Consider the following 21,225-nt stretch of genomic DNA (forward strand, 5'->3'; position numbering starts at 1 on the left):
GACTTTTAGAAAAGAAAGTAAGGGGACAAAAATGTAAAGAAAGATGACTAAAAAAGTTACATGATAAACGAATAAAAGCGATTATCATTTAAAGACGGTCATACGTGACAAAATAACAATAATTTTATATCTATATTATTATACATATAAAGTTAAATCAATAGTTCGAGAACATTGTACAAAAATTATCGCGGCAAAAATATATTAAGAATATGCTATTAAAATTTTGAATTGATCAAACTGTGTTAAAAAAAAAAAAAAAAAAAAAAAAACATTCGATGTTTTAAGCACTTTTCTTGAATATAAATTAAATATATGTAATTTGATAACTGTATGATCTATCGCCGTTTTATGATCCACCGGAAGACTAAATGTACCTGCACGAAGAAGGGAATAGGGGAGAAAAGTGCAGGAGACTTAAGGTTGCCTATATTGTGGTAAGAGCATGCGTGCGTATCTAGCACGTGGTCTACGAGCCATGAATGGCCCGGAGACGTAATGCGACCTACGGCAAGAAGCCATAGAGATGCCCCCTCGTGCCTTGGCATGATCCGAAAACGTGACGGTGAATGAAACCACGCGCACAATAATGTTCCGTGAGACATTAGAGCGTCTAGAACAGTGGTCCTCAATCTTTCGAAACGAGAAAGTATAAATAACTAAGCATATTTTCATTATAAAAAATTTATGTAAATAAGAATTTGCTTCATAATATATAACACTAATAAATATTGTAATATTTGTCAGAGTTATCTGGAAATTAAAAATACGCGGTATAAATTAAATGTCACGATATTAAAAAAAATTGAGAGATGTAAAATTAAAACGGTCTGACATCGGCTAATTAGTAACGATAAATTCATTTCTCATTTGTCGCATGCAAAGATGGAGAAAACTATCTCTTTCTACACAATCGGCGCGTTACGTCAGAAATGTTTGTCCACAGCAAATGTGCACGAGGAATCAGAAAAGTCGACGCCTAAATGTCTGCCACTTTTTCCGAGGGTCGAATATGAATCTGCACGCGGCAGTTGAGCGGAACAAACTGCCCTCTCCTCGTCGAGGGTCTCGCTCTTTCGGATTTTGCATCTGTTAACGGCACGCGTCACGGAAAGGATTATGAGAAATCCTCCGACAATTTATCATCATTATCTCGCAGAGACTGACTTCTCGTCCGACGGGATGAATTGTTCATCTTACGATGTTTCTCTAGTTTTGGAGAAAGATCGATATGATACCACTTATATACGTGTGTCAAATAATTCAAAGGGAGAAACTGTCTCTTTTGGCTACGTTATATTTTTATCTTTAATCTTCTAATTTTCACCATTTATTTTGTACATATATATGTTTTTTTATATCGCGGCAATAAAAGATGTTATTTTATAATATAAACATTAAAAGATATTATTTTAATATAAACATCGGTTAAAAGAATAACCGACACATTGTTTTTTATTCACAAATAACGAATCATAAATAAAAATAATAATTAAACGTTTTTATTAAAATAAATTATTTCTAGTAAACTATATAGCATTGATCGTAATTTATATTGCTCTATCAATTATTACTATTATTATTGCAATTATGATCGTTTAGAGCCGGATTGATAGTAGTCCACGTGTCAATTTGCCGTCATAATGGCGAACACATCTGGTTTGATACACTAATGCAGCTCGGAAGAATCGTCCAGGTGGTTGAGCTACCTACCAGATTTTTCAGCTTTTCGTTTCACGTTGCTGCACCCTTTCCGCGATGGGCGCCTCCCACATCGAATGCACCTTTCCTGGCACCGCTATTTCCACCTATGTACATTAACCCGGTGTCAATGATCCTTGCCGGAAACGATAAAGAGGAAATGAAAAACGTTTCTAAAAAAAAAGTACACCTTGTCGATGACACGAGAACGTTCCTTCTAGATATCCTGTCTAAATTTATCCCCCTGTCATACTTTTACTACAACTTGGTATAAATATAAGAATACAAAATATAAATAATGTGACATACATATATATTCAAGGAAATGTAAAATTATTTACTTATAAACAAATTATAAGTTTCTAGTTGCATATGTTATATTATACTTATATAATTGACTGTAACGACTTTACGTAGAAATGCATATTTATTTTCATGCAAAATGTGAGATACGTAATTTAATTAAATAAATTATCTTGCCATTCTTTCTCTATTATTTTCACATTAGTCTTGCAATTACTATTATTTCGTGCATCAGATTTTCTCGGATTTACGCGTAAAAAATCTGATTTATACATAAAAAAAAAAAAAAAAGAGAGAGTCAGCTGCCGGAAACAATGACTTTCAAGCATTTATGGCGCGCTCACCTTCTCGAGTGAATTATATTTGACAAATCAGATTTCCGCGCATATTTGCCTTCGGCAATGTGGAAAAAGAGAGAGAGAGAGAGAGAGAGAGAGAGAGAAAGACCGGTTGGGTCCTGAAATCGAGAGTTCTCCCCTTCGATCCACCGAATCCGGAACATCGCTGCATACGAGGGGCGAAAGAAGACGGACACGTCGAAGGGGAAGGTATCGAATCAGGGTAAGGGGGGAACGAAAGCGCGCAGCTGCCCGAACTCGATGTCACAGCTTTCCGGCTCACAATGTGCATCGCCACAATGCATGATTTTACGCCATTGTTTGCGCCGCGCGCGGCACGAGCGTGTTGTACATAGGGTTGCACGCGTGCCGTACCAACACATGCGTGCGTGCCTATGGGCTCTCTGACAACCACCTATTCTGAAGTAGACCTCGCCACGCGCGAGTCAGCATCCTTCTTTCTCTCTCCCTCTTGTCCTTGATGGACCTGCCCTGCCTTTCTCTTCGCATCGTTCCAGACGTAGCGTTTGTTTACTCCGAAAATAACGCGTTCTTAACTCTCGAATCGAAATGTCAAATGATATTTAATCAGAAACATATCGAGAGAGAAATAAAAGAGAAAGAGAGAGAGAGAGAGAGATCGAATGCTTTAAAAAGAGATTAATTTATACAACAAACTTGATTATATATCTAAATTTGCATCTATGTGTTGTATATATGTTTGCATTACAGGACCACATGTTTATTATAATTATCCTGGTATCTATGATTCGCTAATGCAGTCGTCATGCTATTGCAATCGTGTCTGCTATTTTATGGTCGGCAAATTAACCACCTGTTTCATTTACGTCGAATCATCGCGGCCGAAAATGAAAAGCTTAAACGCGTCGCATATGGAGGCGAGGCAACGCAACGCAACGCGATACGACGCGACACGAGCACGATCGACGGGAGATACATCTATCTGCATAGTAATTGCCTTCCTAATTAATTAATAGCTAAGCATCGTAATGCCGCACGCGCTTGTAAACACACGCGCCATATGGGATGCAGAGGAAAGATATGCGGTCGGCGCGCTCGCTCTTCAGCCCGGGAGGACGAATTTATGTTCGTTAATTAACGAGAGCAACGACACGCTGAGAGAGTAGCGTCAATACGAGCGATCTCGCATGTTGTTGTATAAATAAAAGCGCCAAAATTATTCTAATGTATTACGATTTATCGACGTTATTTGTTTACTGTGCCATCGCGACTCCATCCAGTGTTATTAATCGCTCCGTCAATGGAAAATAAAGCCAACAACGAGGGAAATTGCAAATACACGCTGAACATTAATTATGAAAATTGAAGGCCGTAGAAAATTCGAAATGTTTTATACTGAAATCGTAATTATTTTCCTTTACGTGACATCTGTGACAAATGAAAAATTTATCTAACAGGAATTGTGTTATATTAAAATAAATATATTGATAAATATACATAAAATATACGTAGAGAGATTAATACGTGAATTGTATATGCGAGGATATAAGTATAATAAAAAAAAAAAAAAAAAAAAAACATTGGTATTATATTAATAATATTTTAACATTTTTGTCACTTGATTGTTTTGTAGTTATAATATGAATATGATCATTCTCTCTCATATCATACAGATCATCGCTATGGTCACGTGCCTAAGATCATGTCAACCCTCATACTTTGCATCCCTCGATAACATCCGATAAATGTGGATGTCGCCTGATGCGTGCAATTATGGTCGTTGTAATTAGCCTAACGAGAGAAGCATACACACGTTTACTCCACGCAAACGCACCATCGTCATGCAGATTCTATCGTTTCACTAATCACATTAGGAAATCAATCTAGCGAAAAGTTGTTGCATTGATTGTTTGTAATTGATAAAATTTGGGAATTTTTATTATATATATTTTTGACATTGCAATTTCAACAAAGATTTTTATCAATTTTCTTGTTTCTAGTAATTCTTTTTTTTTTCGATTATGATAAATAATATAAATGTGATTAAATTCCATTAGAATTAGATGACTGTATTACAGCAAATCATTTTACCGTAAAATGTCTTGTATCTGATTTTTCCGTAATATCAGTTGATCTAAATGAAAACATACGTTCCGTAAAAATAAGCGCCATGTGTTTTAGCGCGAGATAGCGAGTATTTAGATGACAGAATGTTATAAGCTCAATGGTTCATAAATTACGAAACCACGAAAAATGTTTTCAAATATATTAGCACGATGCCAAATGTCGTCGTTGATCACGCAAATATTGTCCAGCTACTGAAACATCGACCACAATGTTGCGTCGATTTATATATTTTGATATTGTATATTCCCCTTGTGTACTTTACAACTTCTAGTATTCACGTGATATCGTTTGCTTAAAATTTTTATATTTATTATTATATTATAAAAAATATTTAATTTCCTATGGCTCTCATAAATTTATTGTTAAACTAAATTAATACAAGTTCTTGAAAGATCGATTAATAATTAATTTATTTAATTTAAAATAATTTACAAATTCTATAAAATAATATATTTTTTATATATTATATGTATATATATATATATATATATATATATATATACATATACATATAATAATTATTATTCATTTCTTAACAATATTGTAACATCATCGTATCTCATAGATTCAATGTGTTATTATTTTTATGCTATCATTTATTGATAATTAATTTATTAGTTTACTTATTATATTACTTTATAAAATATATTCATTGTTAAAATTTAATTAAAAATATTAACGATACGCGTGCGAATGAAACGCTATTTAATGGCTAACTTGCGTGCGACATCATCACTCTGGACATGAAATATTGCGAGATGTAATTAACGATTTTTGCAATGTGAAAATAATGTTTTGCTTAATTACCACGTTCAGGTATGCATTTTTATGCAACTATATAATACGCTCGGAGAGCAACGCGCGTGTATTATCGTTACAGTTTATCGCACGCAATACGCGCACTTTGCATGCAGGAATTCTCGAATCAGCATCACATGAGAGACAGACACATTTGTATACCGCAAATAATCGTTCATTGGTAAACCGCCAACTCGTTGTTTGCCTGTCTTCTGAATAGTCTAACTTGATTGAGTCGCGAATACGAGAAATATTTCATATCCATTTATCGGTGAGTCAATACGCGATAATCGCATAGTATTAATTAATTAGAGGATACCAATTCGATTTGCCACAGCCAAAAATTTCGACATCAATTATTCGGCCCGAATAACGTTAAATTAAATAAACTCCGAGGTTTTTTATTAAAATAATGTGTCGCACAAATCCGATATATAAATAAATCAATGTCAGTATGAGAGAAGAACGCATTACTTTAGTCGGGTCTTTTTACTTTAGCGATGTTTAATACTAAATGTAATTAAAGTATTTTATTTTATTATCGAGCTATATTTATGGAACAATATTACTGGTTGTAATGAATGTTCTAGGTCTATAATAATTGCGTGAGTTCCCTGAGAGGCGATTACTCTTCTCGAATGGAATAAATTATGTTCTCATTACCAAAGATAATGAATTTGTATCGAGGTTGAAGGGCTCTAAGGGTTAAATTAGCTAAGAGTGAGCGCAACAGGCGCGAAGCGTACGACATGCCGGACTATTTATTAGCACACTCGCTGGGCGGAGCGTTTCGATGGTTTTGTTGTCCGACAGTAGTTAGTCTCTTCGACTAACATCTGTCCAGGACATCCTTATCTATGCAAAGATTTTAGAGAGTTGCCCTTAGACGCAACATGGTTATGGTTTGTTATGGACTCTGACAATGAAGTCATGGTGATAGGGTCTCATGTCGAGATCGGATCATCTATTTATGAGTAATGAATGTACAACGACATCGATGCTACTCTGAACATTTAGACTGATATTATAATAAGAAGTTTGTAATATTTTGTCTAAAATGTATTGTTAAAACATATTTTTTTCGGATATTGATAAAATATAAAACAATTACTAAACGACAATTCGTACTTTTTAAAAAATAGATTTTTTGAAGAGATGACAAGTATTATAAAAATTTTTTAAAATTTAAAATTTATATCAATTTTATTACGACATAAAAATATATGTAATAAAATCTTCTATACCATGACAGAGTAGATTGTAATATTCTAATCTATTTTTTAATCAGATATAAAACTTTAAATATCGCAAAATGCGTAATATTTATTAAAAGAAAATATTCTAAAATATTAATGTAATAAAATATAGTTTTGTGAAATCACATATACATATAAATGTTTTTATATCATATGTTTTTTTTTGAAGAACTTATCGATACTGAAAACGCAAAAAAAATTTTAACTCATCGAGCGTAAAGCAATCCTAAATGCAGTTTGATAACATCAATGTAAGCACCTTGCATTTCCTGTCCCACTTGCGTTTTCACTTCGTTGCGCCTAGCCACTGGTATGCGTGTTTCTTTGACCACCCCGAGTAATTCTTTAGGCCACCCCAAGTAGTTCTCTGTGTGTTTACGAGGGGGCTTTGTGCGTATACTTTGTACGCGCGTAAACGTCTTTCCTTCGTGTGACCTCGAACCGTGCACCTTTGTACGCACCCTCGAAGGAGAGAACCCTCCCCCTCTTGCAAGGTGTCGACGAAGATATTCGGGGTGAATGGATTTTACAACTGTGCGTACTCCACACCCTAAGAAGGCTCGGTTGCATGCACATTTCCAAACTGCAACCTGCTTCGCGTGTGACGTGTACACTGCTGTGACGTCATAATTCTTACGTAGCCCTATCTTGGAGACAAGTTGCTCAAGGTGCAAGTTTCTGACGTATAATATATAGTCGACAGTGGCGTCGAAATCCGAATTAAGAGTGATTTAAGTATCAAATAATACTAAAAGAAAGCGCATGAGAGATAGAGATAAAAAGGGAGAGAGAAAATGTTAGCTAATATTTCGTAGGCAAAAATTTAGTTCCATATGTGATTTAAAATAGAAAAAAAAAAATGATATATATTAATATACATTTTTAATATGATAAAATATTTTTGTAAAACATTAACATTATGATTGCAGATGTAGCCAGTGAATAAAAAGTAAATGGAATGCAATGAGATATTAAAATTAAAAAAACAATAATATTTTAAAACGCAATATTAATTATTCGAAATGGGGAAAAATATTCATATCATTCATAATAAATATAAAAATATAAAATAATGTAAAATTGCATCTAATACACTTAGCGTGACGTATAAAAATTATATACAATATGATATTAATTAATATTATCAATTTAATGTATATTTCAAAATTATATTTTCGTTTAAAGAAAGACGATAAAATGCCAAGTATGCAAAAATATATAATAAAGCATAAAAGCATAAAAGCATGAAATATTGAAAAAAACATATTGTAAAATTATATATATCTTCATAATAATTAGCGTCATCAATCATATTAATCTCTCGTTTAAATTCCGAAGATATCCCGACTGACACCAAAAGCATTTTTATTGAAATACACAATCACGCCTAGAGAAATCCTTACGGGTCGGTCAAACACCCCAATAAAAATTCCGGCATTCCGAACGCGAGGGATGTTAGAATAGTTAGTACTCTAAGCCTATGACGAAACTCCCTCTAATCGCGCGCCACCAAGCAGTGATGATGTCGATCCCCGCGTTTTCTTTCTCTCCCCCCGTCGAACCCCTCACTCGTCGACTCGAGCGAACTCTCTTTTTTTTTTATGCCGATGCATTGTCGGATCCAGGCCACAGCTGCCTGCAGGACCCCCATACGTGCCCTCATACGAGAGACACGTCACACCACCTGGCCCTGTACGCGTGTGTGTACATATGAGAACGGAGGGGGGAACAGGGGGACTAACACGGTGCACCCTCCCTTACGCGCACCGGGCCGGGACTCGTGCTTATGTCTAGGGATGCAAATGTATCGGGAAAGGATATCGTACGCATTCACACTGAAATATTTTCAACTTTTATTTATGTGGAATATATTTGCGAATTCAAATATCAATTTCAAATATAAAAAGAATTGTTTTTACTTTTTGAATTCTAAGACTGGTTTTACGAGTAAAAGAAAATATCGTATTTACACCACTTGTGCGAGACTATTTTATAAATTTAATTTTACATACATAAGATATATAATAGAATCTGTTAATATAAAAAAAAAGAGAGAATAATTATATTTTGTTTAATTTACATTTATCATTTAAAATTTATATCTAAAAATCTTTTTAAACAATATTGACTATATTTCAAAGTATGATTTATAGTTATAGTAATGCACGAATACCAAGTATCGCATGGCAACACTAGTATTTAGGTACACGCGTGCACGCGTGCATGCTCGTGCACAGTAGATAGGCAGTGGGCGCGTGTTCCAATGGGAGAGATACGAGGTGCCCACCTTCTAAGCCCCGTGTCGATTTTGCGGCCTGCACCTCATTTCCATGCGTTCTCACAGATAAGATCTGCGAACGCACACGTGGCAAAAGGGACGCGCGTTGTCGCCGGCTGCGGAATAATTCGATATATCTCGCGAATGTTGTATGTCGGGAAAAGGATTGGCACGAAAAATAACCTCCCACACAATCTCCATTGACTGATTATACTCGTGATATTGTGCGATGATATCGTCGTATTTTTCATAGTGAATTCATATAGGGCATTTACCCTAATTGTAAGCGCGGGAATAATGGCAACAACGAGACGTTATTATACGAATTTGAGTAATTGACTTTTTTTAGCAAATATTTATATACGAATATCTAAAATGAAATACGCGAATGAGTAAAATGAGAGATAAAGAACAACATGCTATTTCCTCTAGCATTATAGTTTCACTGGATTGAAAGTGATAATAAACACGTACAGTTCTGCATTTGCATTTATCTCGGTGTACAAGTAAAAAAAAAAAAAAAAAAAAAAAAAGAAACAAACAAAAAGATACGCCCCCTATTTACCCGCGTGAGTGTAAACGGCAGGTGATAAAGACCTTATCGTTCGCCACGCAAAGTGACACCGGCTTATCGCATTGTCGTGGACTCGGATAACATTGTGTTTCGCGTTATCATACGCGCAACCCTCCGCGGCTCGTCGCGATACACGCGATCATGTTCGGCATTCTGATAATTGTATTTGATCATCGCGATGGATTGCCGAAAAAAAAAGAGAAAAATGTTACCGCGGTATTAACTGTGCCTGTTACGAGCATACCATTTATCAAATCGACTTTATCAATCAATATCCATATTCAACTTTCGCTTCGCGATAATAATTCCTCGTTTCTTCAGGATTAGAGTAATCAGGCTTAGTAAATTTGATAATCCTTTTGATATTTTCTTCGTAATTATATAAGCGAGATATAAATACATTATGCATTAGAATGTAAAGATATATAAATAGAGACAGCAAAATAATTAATCGTAAAAAGAAATATATGTGTACACATATAATTTATAATAATAATAACTTGAGTACTAAAATGTATATTTTACATATCTTGCATCTTGAAATGCACTGTAAATTATTTCGTAATAATTTAATATTATCAATCATAGGAATAATTGTATTGCAAATACCATTTATTTAATAATCCTCTTATTGACTCAGAGAAATCCTTTTCCCTGCCATCATCAAGGCAGTCTTTCAATAGTTAATGGGGCAGATGCTGCTTTTGAGATACCTTTTTTGAGAGAGCCACTTTGAGCGAGAATGCTTCCCGTTCATTGCCCACTTGAATATTGCGGAACGATATTCATACAGTAACTATTTTGCGTTTCCTCGCACGGGATATGAGGTATAAGAATACGCATCTGTGCGCAAAGACTCGATGATGCGGGCACGCGTCACGCACAATGAGAATATCTCTCATATTGCTTTAAAGAACCGATGTATCCGCTCGCTCCTTTGCAAGTAACGCTGATAATCGATTGCTTTTTTTTAAATAAATTTATTGATTTATAAATATAATATTAAATTCCATGAAAAATTACATTCCTTTATTCCTAATCGTTTTAATTGATAAACAAATTACTTATACAGTGTGATCATATAAATAAAGACTTTTTTTTTTTAATTTCGAATAAAATTATTGTCTACGTTATAATTTCAAAGTCGCTGACTTCATAACAGATGGGTATTCTTCGATCATCGCGATACGCTTTCAAAGATAATTCAGCGAGGTAGAACTGTACACATTCTCATTCAGCAACGAGTATGCAATGTGCGCGCACAATAGATCGCAAAGAAAGACCGCAAGTGCACTCGACAAATCGGTGCAAGCGAGGCGAAGTCAAGCAACCAGAAATAAAGGAAATGCGCTGGCGGAAGTGTCGGGAACTATCGAGAATGAAGCTTGGAGTCTCGAAAAAAAAAAAAAAAAAAATGGGAGCACACTCCAATATAGAATCCTTTCATCTGGCGAAACAGATTATATCATCACGCAATTATTATAAATGACGCTTGCGATTCTTTCTTTCAGTGTTTCTTTTTTATTTATATGTACGCCCACATCGATAAAAATGATTCGAAAAATATACGTCCATCCTCAGAGCAGAATATATCGAAGAATCTAAAGCTAATTCTATGTATGTGGAACAGCTACATAAATATTACAACGAATTACCGTTTCGGATATCGAGATTTATACAAACGTGAGACATTTATCATCGCACAAATTCCCGAATGACATTATGAACCGATCACAGTTTCTTCTTCATCGAGCAGGAATGAAGAGAGGAATGCTATTCGTCTCGCTAATGTTTCGAGTCGGGCGGCCCCCTCTCCTTTTTCTTCCTTTTCTACGAAAAAGGGGAACAGGGGTTGCGTCCACTTACGCATCTGTCCACCAGCATCCCTCGGTAAATACGGCGTATAATGCATAAAACACGCAGCGGGGACGCGACGCGAGCTCTCTCGTAGTAGATGCGTATTGGCCACATGCCGAGAGCGTGTCTGGTACCACCGACGACGACCGCAGAGAAAAGCCCCGGAGATCTTAATCGCCGCATGAAGTCACACATACAAAAGTCACCGTAACCACGATCGATTCTCGAATCGATGCTCGAATGAGACCCTTGTTTCGAGTTCGTCGAGCAAAAAAATAATTATTATATCGGGAGAAAATGGATCAATCGCATTGGCTATAATATGAAAAAATAATATATGTAAATCAAGTTATAATAAAATTGATAGTGGATTATTATAGATTATCATTGGAAATGGTTTATGTATATATGTTGAAGAAATAAAAAAAAAATTAAATAGTGAAATTACGAATAAATGTAATAAAAATCAGTTTATTATAAAAGATTCTTTCAACAATTGCGTGTATCATTAATTAAAAATATTTAACAGGTTCTTTATTTAAAATTTTAGATGAACATATAAACTACCAGCAGAACGTAAAGTCGTCCAAAATATCAGTGTTGAATAATTCGAATAGCCCGCAGATTGGAATTCTCACTCGAGAACAAAGTCCTTAACAAGATTAGTTCCTTTTTCGAGGACGCACGAATGATTTACGAAGATCTATTTGTAATAACGATCTATTAATAGGCTCGTTCTCATAAGACGGCAATTGAGATAACTTTAAATTCTTATAGGGGCAAAGATAATGAGAGAATACGGCAGAGGTCCGATTCAAGAGCGTCTCTCCATGATTTTTTTTCATCATTTTTTTTTTTTTTTTTTTGTCAAGCTCTTTTTCGAGCACCCATATTATAGGTAATCGCAATGGATACGGGTCCAATACTGCGTGTTACCTATAAGACGTATTAGATTCTACATTCCGTGAGATCTCAAAACCTGCGGGTAGACTGTGCATTCATTTAAGACTAACAAGTCTCGTTCAAAGATATTTTATACCGGTGTAATTGCTTCTTCAAAAAAATGTTGCTAAAAAATATCTTTTATAAATCTTTTATATTTGATCATTTATAGATTGATAGATTCAAGGTGTCTACTCAAATCTTAAAATTCCCAGGTATTTTTGTTCAAAATTCTTAAATAAAAAGAATATTTTCAAAACTTTTTAATACAACCTTCTCTAAAATCAATTTTTTTATTACGTTTATTGATACATACAATCTATGTCGTTATTTAATTATTTATTTGTTAAGACAATATATTAAAAATTGATTTCTCCGAAAATTTCCGAATTTTTTATTCGGGAAAAGAAGAACTATTTTAAATTATTCGACGTAATTGTAATTTAAAAACGATTTTATTAAAGAAAGATTATTTCTACAATTTATATAAGAATAATTTATAGAGAGAAGTGGAACGACTCGATGCGAATACTGTCGTTAAAATTATCCAAAAAATTCGGACACGTCGCTAGTACATTAAACCGCTGTGTAATTATCTCGCGATAAGCAGGAGATAATGAAATATTAAACTTCTCTCTTGAGCGTGTATTAAAAATATATTTTTTCTCCCCGTCTTTTCTTTTGCCCTCTTTGCGCTTCGCGAGATTGCAAATTATTGCAGCAGAGTACAGTCGACGACGCAACCAGGGGCGTTCTCATAAACTTTCGAGTACTTCGTAAGGAATATTGCAAATTGTTCGCGGCAGGCCGAAGCAAATGGCGGCGAACGAACGGTAGGTCCCCAGAGCGAGACCTCGATAATTCCACAAGCGCAATCCGTAATTACATAACCGATGGACACGCCGCTCTAATAGCAATTAAAATTCCGGACTGCAATGAACTTTTAATCGAAGATTATTAACGTGCCAGGAAGGGTCCGCGCGTATTTCATTATTCTTCCCTCAATTTATCGCCCCCGTTTGTCGCGTAAGATGCGTTTTACGAGAAAATTTTTCTCTATATTTTTTCATTCGGTTAATGTCTCGATAACGCTAGTTTAATGTAGCCAACATTATTTCTCTCATAAAATATTTAGTTTACATTTTTCATGTTTAAAAAATGTTTAATACACTTGGTGAAACAAAAATATAAAAGATTAGGACTATTTATAATTTTATAATTTTAAGTAACTGACAAAAAAAGAATCTTCTTTTAACCTTTGTATAAACTAAATAAATTATTGTATTCTTATTGCAAATAGAAATAAAAAAATATATATAAATATATTTTATTATTCTAAAAAAGGAATTTAATATTCTATAATTTGTTAAAATCTATGCAATGATCTTTCTAAAATCTAAATGATTTTCGTGCACAATTAATTATACGCTATTATAATTCATTAATATTTCTATTTCAAAATTCCATGTTCCCTGTAATATCTCTAATTGGCAAGAAACGAAACAAGATCCATTTGACGGCAGATATTAAACTTGGATATTATATTTATCCGGATCCTAATTATGTACCCGCGAGGTATTAAATGAAGCCCCGGGCGCCCCTCTCGTGCGGTAATGGCACTTGTACGATGTCCTATAGTGGATTACTTTACCCTATAGTGCCTATATACCGGGACACGCCGATATATCCAGGCCAGCTGCCCGGAAGAACGACCACGACACTTCCTTCCTGCACTTGCGCGTCCTGTCTATCCATGGTGTCTCGTAGTTCCGATTGCGATCCGTCATACGATCGATACTGAGAATACACCCGGTCATCGATATCCTCGCGATACGAGAAAAAGGAAATGGCGACACGAGAAAAAGGAGACGGATGTATTCAATACGGCGCGATTCTTCTCATTTCGCGCGGTTTTGTGAAAAATTGTGAAAAAAACTCTGTTATGGTCGTAATCTTTTTTGTAATATTTGGTTATCTTTGTTGATCAATTAATTTTTAGCAGTTAATTAATTTACTTTTTAATAAATAATAAATTAATTAATTTACTTATTTTTAATTAAGTTAATTACTTTTCTGAATATAAATACATTTTACTGTAAGAATTTTTTCATGAACAGGACATGACATTTCCACAAAAAGTTTCTAAATCCTTCACATCTATTAAAAAAGTAGAATAAAATAAAATTCCTTCTCAGATTCTCGACCAAAAACGTACTTTTACTAAATAAATTTCGCATTTTATTTTGCCAAGATTTGACTTTTAAACATGTTTCTTTGAAATTCCATCTTATTCTATATATCGTAAGTGGAAAAGGCATGCCTTTACTTCTATTAAGTTAAACTGCGGTATCGTCTCTCATATCGATTTAGCAAACGGGCAATCCTATAATTTGCGGAACAGAAATAGCTCATACGAAGAGAGTGTCACGATTTGAATATTTACTGCTAGATATATTTACTCGCTATGAATATGAACAATGCAATTTCTAATTTACACTCTAAGAAGAATGTTGTAGTATCGGTAAAATAATTTTCGCACTCAGGATGATATTAATTAAAGTCACATATTTTGCGAAAATTTAGAAAAAAAAAAAATGATAAATATGGAAAAAAATTATATTTAAAAAAATCTATAATTCTTATTAAAAAATCTAATTTAAATGATAACACACAATATGTGTGACAATATAATCCTAAATTTTTTTTCTAAACTATTTTCTGCAATTATTATTACTTTATAAAATATAAAATCAGATTAAAGATTAAAATTAATCAATATCTTTCAATGAGATTGATGACGTAGAGTGTTGAGTGATTGAATATTTAAGTAGATAGCTGAGACCTTAGATCATCATTTCTAGAAAAGAAAGATTTGAATAGTGCTCAGGTAACACGAAGCAATTCATCGTTGTTGGATGATGGTACTGAATAGAGGTGACAGTTAAACGTACGACAGGTAAAACGAAACGTAAAAATGCCAGAAGACACGTGACTCATCGCAAAGCAATGCGCAGGTTCCCATAGCTATTCATTAAACACCAGAAACATGTCCCACCTGTACATACGAGGGATGCACCCCGGCCTGTCAAACCGTGCAACGCGCAACAGTGCAATCATCCATCCCTTGCTTCTCCCAGAATCGTGCGCGTGGGAAGCGGATATATTCGCGGCCCTCCCATGAATACTTTTGACACTTCGGTACTTCAATCGTACGTCCCGTGTGCGCACACACGTGATGCGCTAAAAAAAGATAATATTTTCATCGATATAGTAAATTTATAATCAATTGTTTCTTCACTCAAAATACAATCAAATATTATTTCCTAAAGTTTCTTAATTTTTAACATCCGACGTGTTTATAATTTTTAAGAATATTTCAAATTGATTTGAAAATTCAAGTTGATCGAAGAATAAAGTTAAGCAACAATTTCATAAAGGACAGTTACGGTGAAAATATTCAGAAACCATATGCGCGAGATTTTCTCAAGGGCTTCTCCTCGTTCGCATCTCGCTACATCGTTGTCCACTTCGTGAGTAATCGTCGCTATTCGAAGGAGGGTTTCCCAAAATGTCTGATCCCGCGATTAGGAGATACTTAAAATAAAAAAAAAGAAAGAAAACAGGAGACACCCGGTCTAGAATTAATTTGGCCTGATCTCTTATGGCTTCGCAACATCTTGTGTTATTTCTTCGAAAAAGGTTTCTCAGCACGTGCCTTGTTTGCGACATATTTTTTTGTACAAATCGTAAAATACATTCGTAACAATTAATCAATCTCTTTTTCCATTAAGATGATTAATATTAAAATTAGTATTATTATTTAATAATGCTAATATAGATAAAATTAGATAAAATTAAGAACTTATTTATTTTAATACAAAAGTATGGCTCCAAAAATAATTAACTAATTATGTAAATGTAAAAAAGACCTGAAGAAGCGATGTAAACAAATTTGTTTTAATAAATAAAAATTACTAATTATTAATTTATTTTAGTAAATAAAAATTGCCTTTTCATTAAATCGTCATTAAAATCGAACAATAGCAATTTTTCCTTGACGCTTCGTACAAATAATTTCATTTTACAACAAAATTACAAACTCGCCGATATAAAGTCAACTAAAACAATGTATATGTTGAAATCGTTGCCGACTTTCACGCGAATAACCACAAGATCGCAACAGATATGTATCTCAAAGTTAAAGTCCACAGCATTTGTTCGTGTCAACGAACTTATCAAAGGTCAAGAAAGGGTGATAGAACCTTGGCTTTCTTCTTACGTTCTTTATCGTGACCGTCGCGTTTCACGGCGACATATCGCCGTGACACCGAATAACGGTGTCACAAAGGGAATAAACGATGGAAAAGAGAACTCTTACGTCGGCTCTAATTTACCGATCGCAAAGGCGAATGAAGAAAGTAGCTTTCGTGCGTTACATCATATGCATTTCCTCAAGAGGGAATATATCGACACGTGCGTATTCAGACATCACATATATGTGAGTTATGTCAAGAGGGGAAGAAGAAAAAAAGGAGATTATTTCGAAATTATCTTTATTATACCTTCTTATCGAATAATTGATAATTGAGTTTTTCTATGTTTCTGAGAACTAATTGTAGTGAAAGTACTATTGTAAAAGCCGAAAGATTTTTACGAGAAGATATATGCCTGATTATAAAATATACTTGGTTAAATAATTAACAATGTAATTTTGCATATTTCTGACAAAGATTCAAGAGAGAATCAAGTTAAAAATTAAACTAAGAGAATTTTTAAGAAAGAAATTTATGAAAACTATACCTATATGATTTAAGAGGGTAGGATGTATATTGAATTATTAAATAAAAATACTTCCGCGGACTTTCATCGCTAAAAAAAAGCAACAGTCTAACTAACAAACTAATAATTAGAATAAAATAGAATGAATTAAGTTGTCAATAGCCTAAATCATTGAAGCATTTAATAGACAATTTTTCTCCCTTGAGCTATCCTGTTTCTGTAATATTTTTTTCTTCGCGTTGGAAATCGAGAGGAGAGGGAACTTATTAGCCTCGCGTCCTGGCACGTGCCAGTGACAGGATTCTCTTACACGTTACCGATCATATAAAGACTCATGTACGGATTCCTCGCGTTGCGCAGAAGCACATAATTTTACAGAGCCGGGGATATACGTACAAGGTTGATACAAGGTTATAATATTTCCCGAAGAGACGGTTGGCATTTGATATTTTTTCCGCATACGCCGAATTATGCTATATTACGAGGCGTATATAATTAATAATGTAAAAGACCGAACTGTAGCCTAGAAAAATTAATAGAAAATATCACTGTGCTGACAGAAAAAATTTTTACATATTTTTTCTAAATTATATAAATAATAATTTAAATAAAAAATCCTTTATCTACATATCTATTAAATGCATATACATATACATAAAAAAATGCAACAATATTTTAATAATTGCATTCATATAGTTTCTAAATGCATTTTTTTATTTTAAATTTTATCCTAATTGAAATAATTCCTAAGAAAATGTAGGAAATACATAGTTTCTATATTATTTTTTTATTAAGATTTTATGTAAAGTATGTAATGTATATAATAAATATGTGAAATTTTTGTATTTTTTATTCTCTATTTAATTTTGAAAAATTAGCGGTGTTTGATACTGACTTTACATTAAGAAGGATTATTAAATCGTGTCACCAAGTTATTACGATAGTGCCAAATTTTTAAAATTAAGTGGACATAAGTAGAAAATGACAGTAATAAAAATAAATGTAGATAGTTAAATAAATACAAGTAGTAAAAACGAGATGCAGAAACATATCCACATTCTATGATTTATTATAGTACGATGTTGGTATGCGTTAATATTCAAACGAGGGGTTGATCACTGAGGTAATTTTTGTACAAGGGCTAGGTAATTCAGCGACAATCCCAGCAAAATTTTGGGTAATCCAAGGTTATTTTTGGTAAATCTAAATAATCTTTAGCGTTGAAATAATTTCAAGTAAAATTTCTTTTCGAAATTTATTTTTAATTTGAGATACTATTAGGTAATCTTAAGTAATCCGAGGTATAATTTAAGGGTAATCCATATCAAAGGGTAATTTTTGTACATTATAACTGTTAGAGACCAACCCCTCGTATTCAAATTAATTTAATTCATGTCACTTGTAAGAGATACAGCACGAATTTCGACGAATCATCCAGTAACTGAGTCATGCTTGAACACGCGAGGAATGATATCATCTGTCTACTCTACTCACCATAATCGGCGTTTCTCGACTCTCGCGGCACCTTTCAGCCTCTCTTCCTGGAATTCTCCATCTTCGATGTCCGCATATTTCGTTGATTGCCAAGCCGCTCGTGGTATTGCATATTACACTCGCGACCGCGTCACTCGTACACACTCGCGATGACTCCGGTACTTTTGTACGCTTACACTCGCGACGCGTAAACATTGGTTAAAAGTTGCACGCGTTCAAACAATATTGCCGACAGCTTTTCCACGCAATCCGATCGACGAAACGTTTTGTCTGAACTGCCGCATGTGACAGGTGCACTCCGGCGTGTTACTTTGAATCTTTAATTTAACGAAATGCACGAAACAATCGACAACAACGACGGGAGACGACGTGACGAGTGCGACACCGCGAGACGTGAATATGACAAGTCGATGCACGAAATTAGCAGTGATCTCTGAAAATTGAAAAGTTTAAATTAGGATGAGCTACACGTAACAAAGTTAATGAAAGTCAATAATAAATAACGTAATATGAAAATAAACTCAGAACGGATTTAGTGCAAATCTTTTATATTTAGACATTTCGTTTTTTATATCTGTTTAATATATTCCATGAGGTTACTAGTGTTGTATTATTATTTTAATCAGTAATTAATCGCAAATCATTAACTATAAAATTATTAGAAATAAAGCTGAATTTTTTACAAATACAAAGCAATCAAGTAATGATTTTATTAGCATATACATATGTATTTTGAATTAAAATCGCAGATTTTACTAAAAAGTTTTAAAGTAAAAAAATAAATCAGAATATATATGTACACATAATATATTAATAATATAAGAGAGAGATGAAGGAGAAATAAAAACTATTAGCACGGCAAAGCGCGCGATTGCATTCGTCGAGCGTTACGGTCTGCTTTTCTCGACATTTGTGCTTGCAACGGCATTATCATCGTTGCCAATCCGCAAGATTAGTCCTCATAATAATGCACCTGCCTCACGAGGACGCGGTACATATAGGCGACACAATTAACTTCGAGATGAGAATTACCGACGTGAGAGCACGGCCCGATAGTGATCTTACGTTACGTACATAAGCGGTGCGCATACTGTCGTCTGACACGAAGGCTTTCCGCGATGATTGTTTCGTTAAGAACTAATTGCCATCTTTGTTTCACATTAATCTGAAATCACGAACGAGAAATTCGGAATTTCGGAGACGAGCAATAATTTAATCAAAATCCATCGCGACCAGGAAATATTTAAAGGACAAATCTAAGCAAAAGAATTCTTTTGATTCTATAGAACAATGATAAGTTGTGTATTTCAAATTCATAAAGATCTGTTAATCTTTATTAGATTAATTTAAATATATTTTAAATTAAATGTGTTTTGTCTTAAAAAAAATTATAATAATTAATCCTGTATGTACTTCGTATAGAAAGAAAAAAAGAAAATATATGTAATTGTGTTTTGCCTAAATAAATTTTATAATTGCTCCTGTATGTACGTACTTCGTATTAAAGAGAAAGAAAAAGAGAATTACATATATTTATGTAATCGCTGTTGTGGCTGTGTCACAACTGACTGATGATGAGATAGGCGCGCGCTACTTAACCCATTTCTTTCTTCTTATTCCCCTCCTCCTCCTCTCACTCTCACTCTCTTCCATTATTAACGAAAAGTGTTTATAGATAAGTTCAATGACAAAGCAAATTTCTAGTTTCTTTTAAAACAACTCAACGAGTAGCAAAATTATTACAAAGAAAAGTAAGTTTCTCATATTTATTATAAGACAGTACATTTATATTCTTTTTCTTTGTTTGGAATTCATCACATACCGCATTATAATAATTAATTATTTTAGAATTATATTTTACAATATATATTTTCTAACATTATCTTTATATTAATGAACTAGTATCTATTTTGTACAACGCTTTAGTTAAGTTAAGCAGAAGGGTAACGCATTAAACAAATTAATTTTTAGGCTCTGTATATTTACTAAAGAAGCACTTCTTTAGTAAATATACCCAGCCTAAAAATTAAAATTAATTGGTTTATTATCTTTATAATTGCGTAATTATGATTTATCATTATAAAAAGTAAATAACCAATCAGTTACAATGATGTACGAAATATAATGTATGCGCAGTATTATATAATTGTGACATAATAAATAACTCTGTATTATAATAATTATGTTCTATAATCAGATTGATATATCTAAACAAGTTTTGTAGATACATATAATATATTGCATAGGTATTAATTGATTACATTGTAAAACGATTAATTATGCATCCATTTTAATTATCACGCGAAATGTAAAATTAACTTCGATTTGAATTACTCTAACTCGGTATGAAATATTCTCCAGCCTGATACGTGTAAATTAATATATATCATATGATCGATATTTAAACATCTTTCATATCTGTAAATAGTGATGATCCCCTGTAAATCATATTTTTTTTGTCAATTCTTGATCGCAATGTCTTATCTCAATTTTAGCTGTTTTAAAGTTCTTGAAAAAATCTACAGAAATTTATATATGTATATTCTTTGACATCTGTACAAAACATTATCATGTATATAAAATAAAAATTAAATAAAAAAATAAATTTTAAACATTGTTTTATTAAAAAAAAACTTTATTACAAAAACTTTCAGAATATTCTACTGTTAAAATATCGACAGGACAAAATGATAAATATGCGACTTTTAAGGATAAATTGCATGAATTATACATGCTTTCAAAGAGTAGTAACTTTGTTTCATTAGCAGCGGAATAAATTCACATTGTTCTAGATAC

General features: G+C 33.4%; 1 protein-coding gene across 1 annotated transcript in view; it reads right to left on the minus strand.

Annotated features, from left to right (window-relative positions):
* Nc2alpha (negative cofactor 2 alpha) overlaps window positions 1-21,225 on the minus strand; it is a 108,235-nt gene that overhangs the window by 65,065 nt on the left and 21,945 nt on the right. Inside the window, exon 3 of the mRNA XM_072901170.1 lies at window positions 18,430-18,862. Within this exon, the coding sequence (XP_072757271.1) occupies window positions 18,430-18,624 (195 nt within the window). The 5' untranslated portion in view covers window positions 18,625-18,862. The remainder of the gene's footprint in view (window positions 1-18,429; window positions 18,863-21,225) is intronic.

The sequence above is a fragment of the Anoplolepis gracilipes genome, chromosome 10, assembly GCF_047496725.1.
Source record: "Anoplolepis gracilipes chromosome 10, ASM4749672v1, whole genome shotgun sequence".
Lineage (NCBI taxonomy): Eukaryota > Metazoa > Arthropoda > Insecta > Hymenoptera > Formicidae > Anoplolepis > Anoplolepis gracilipes.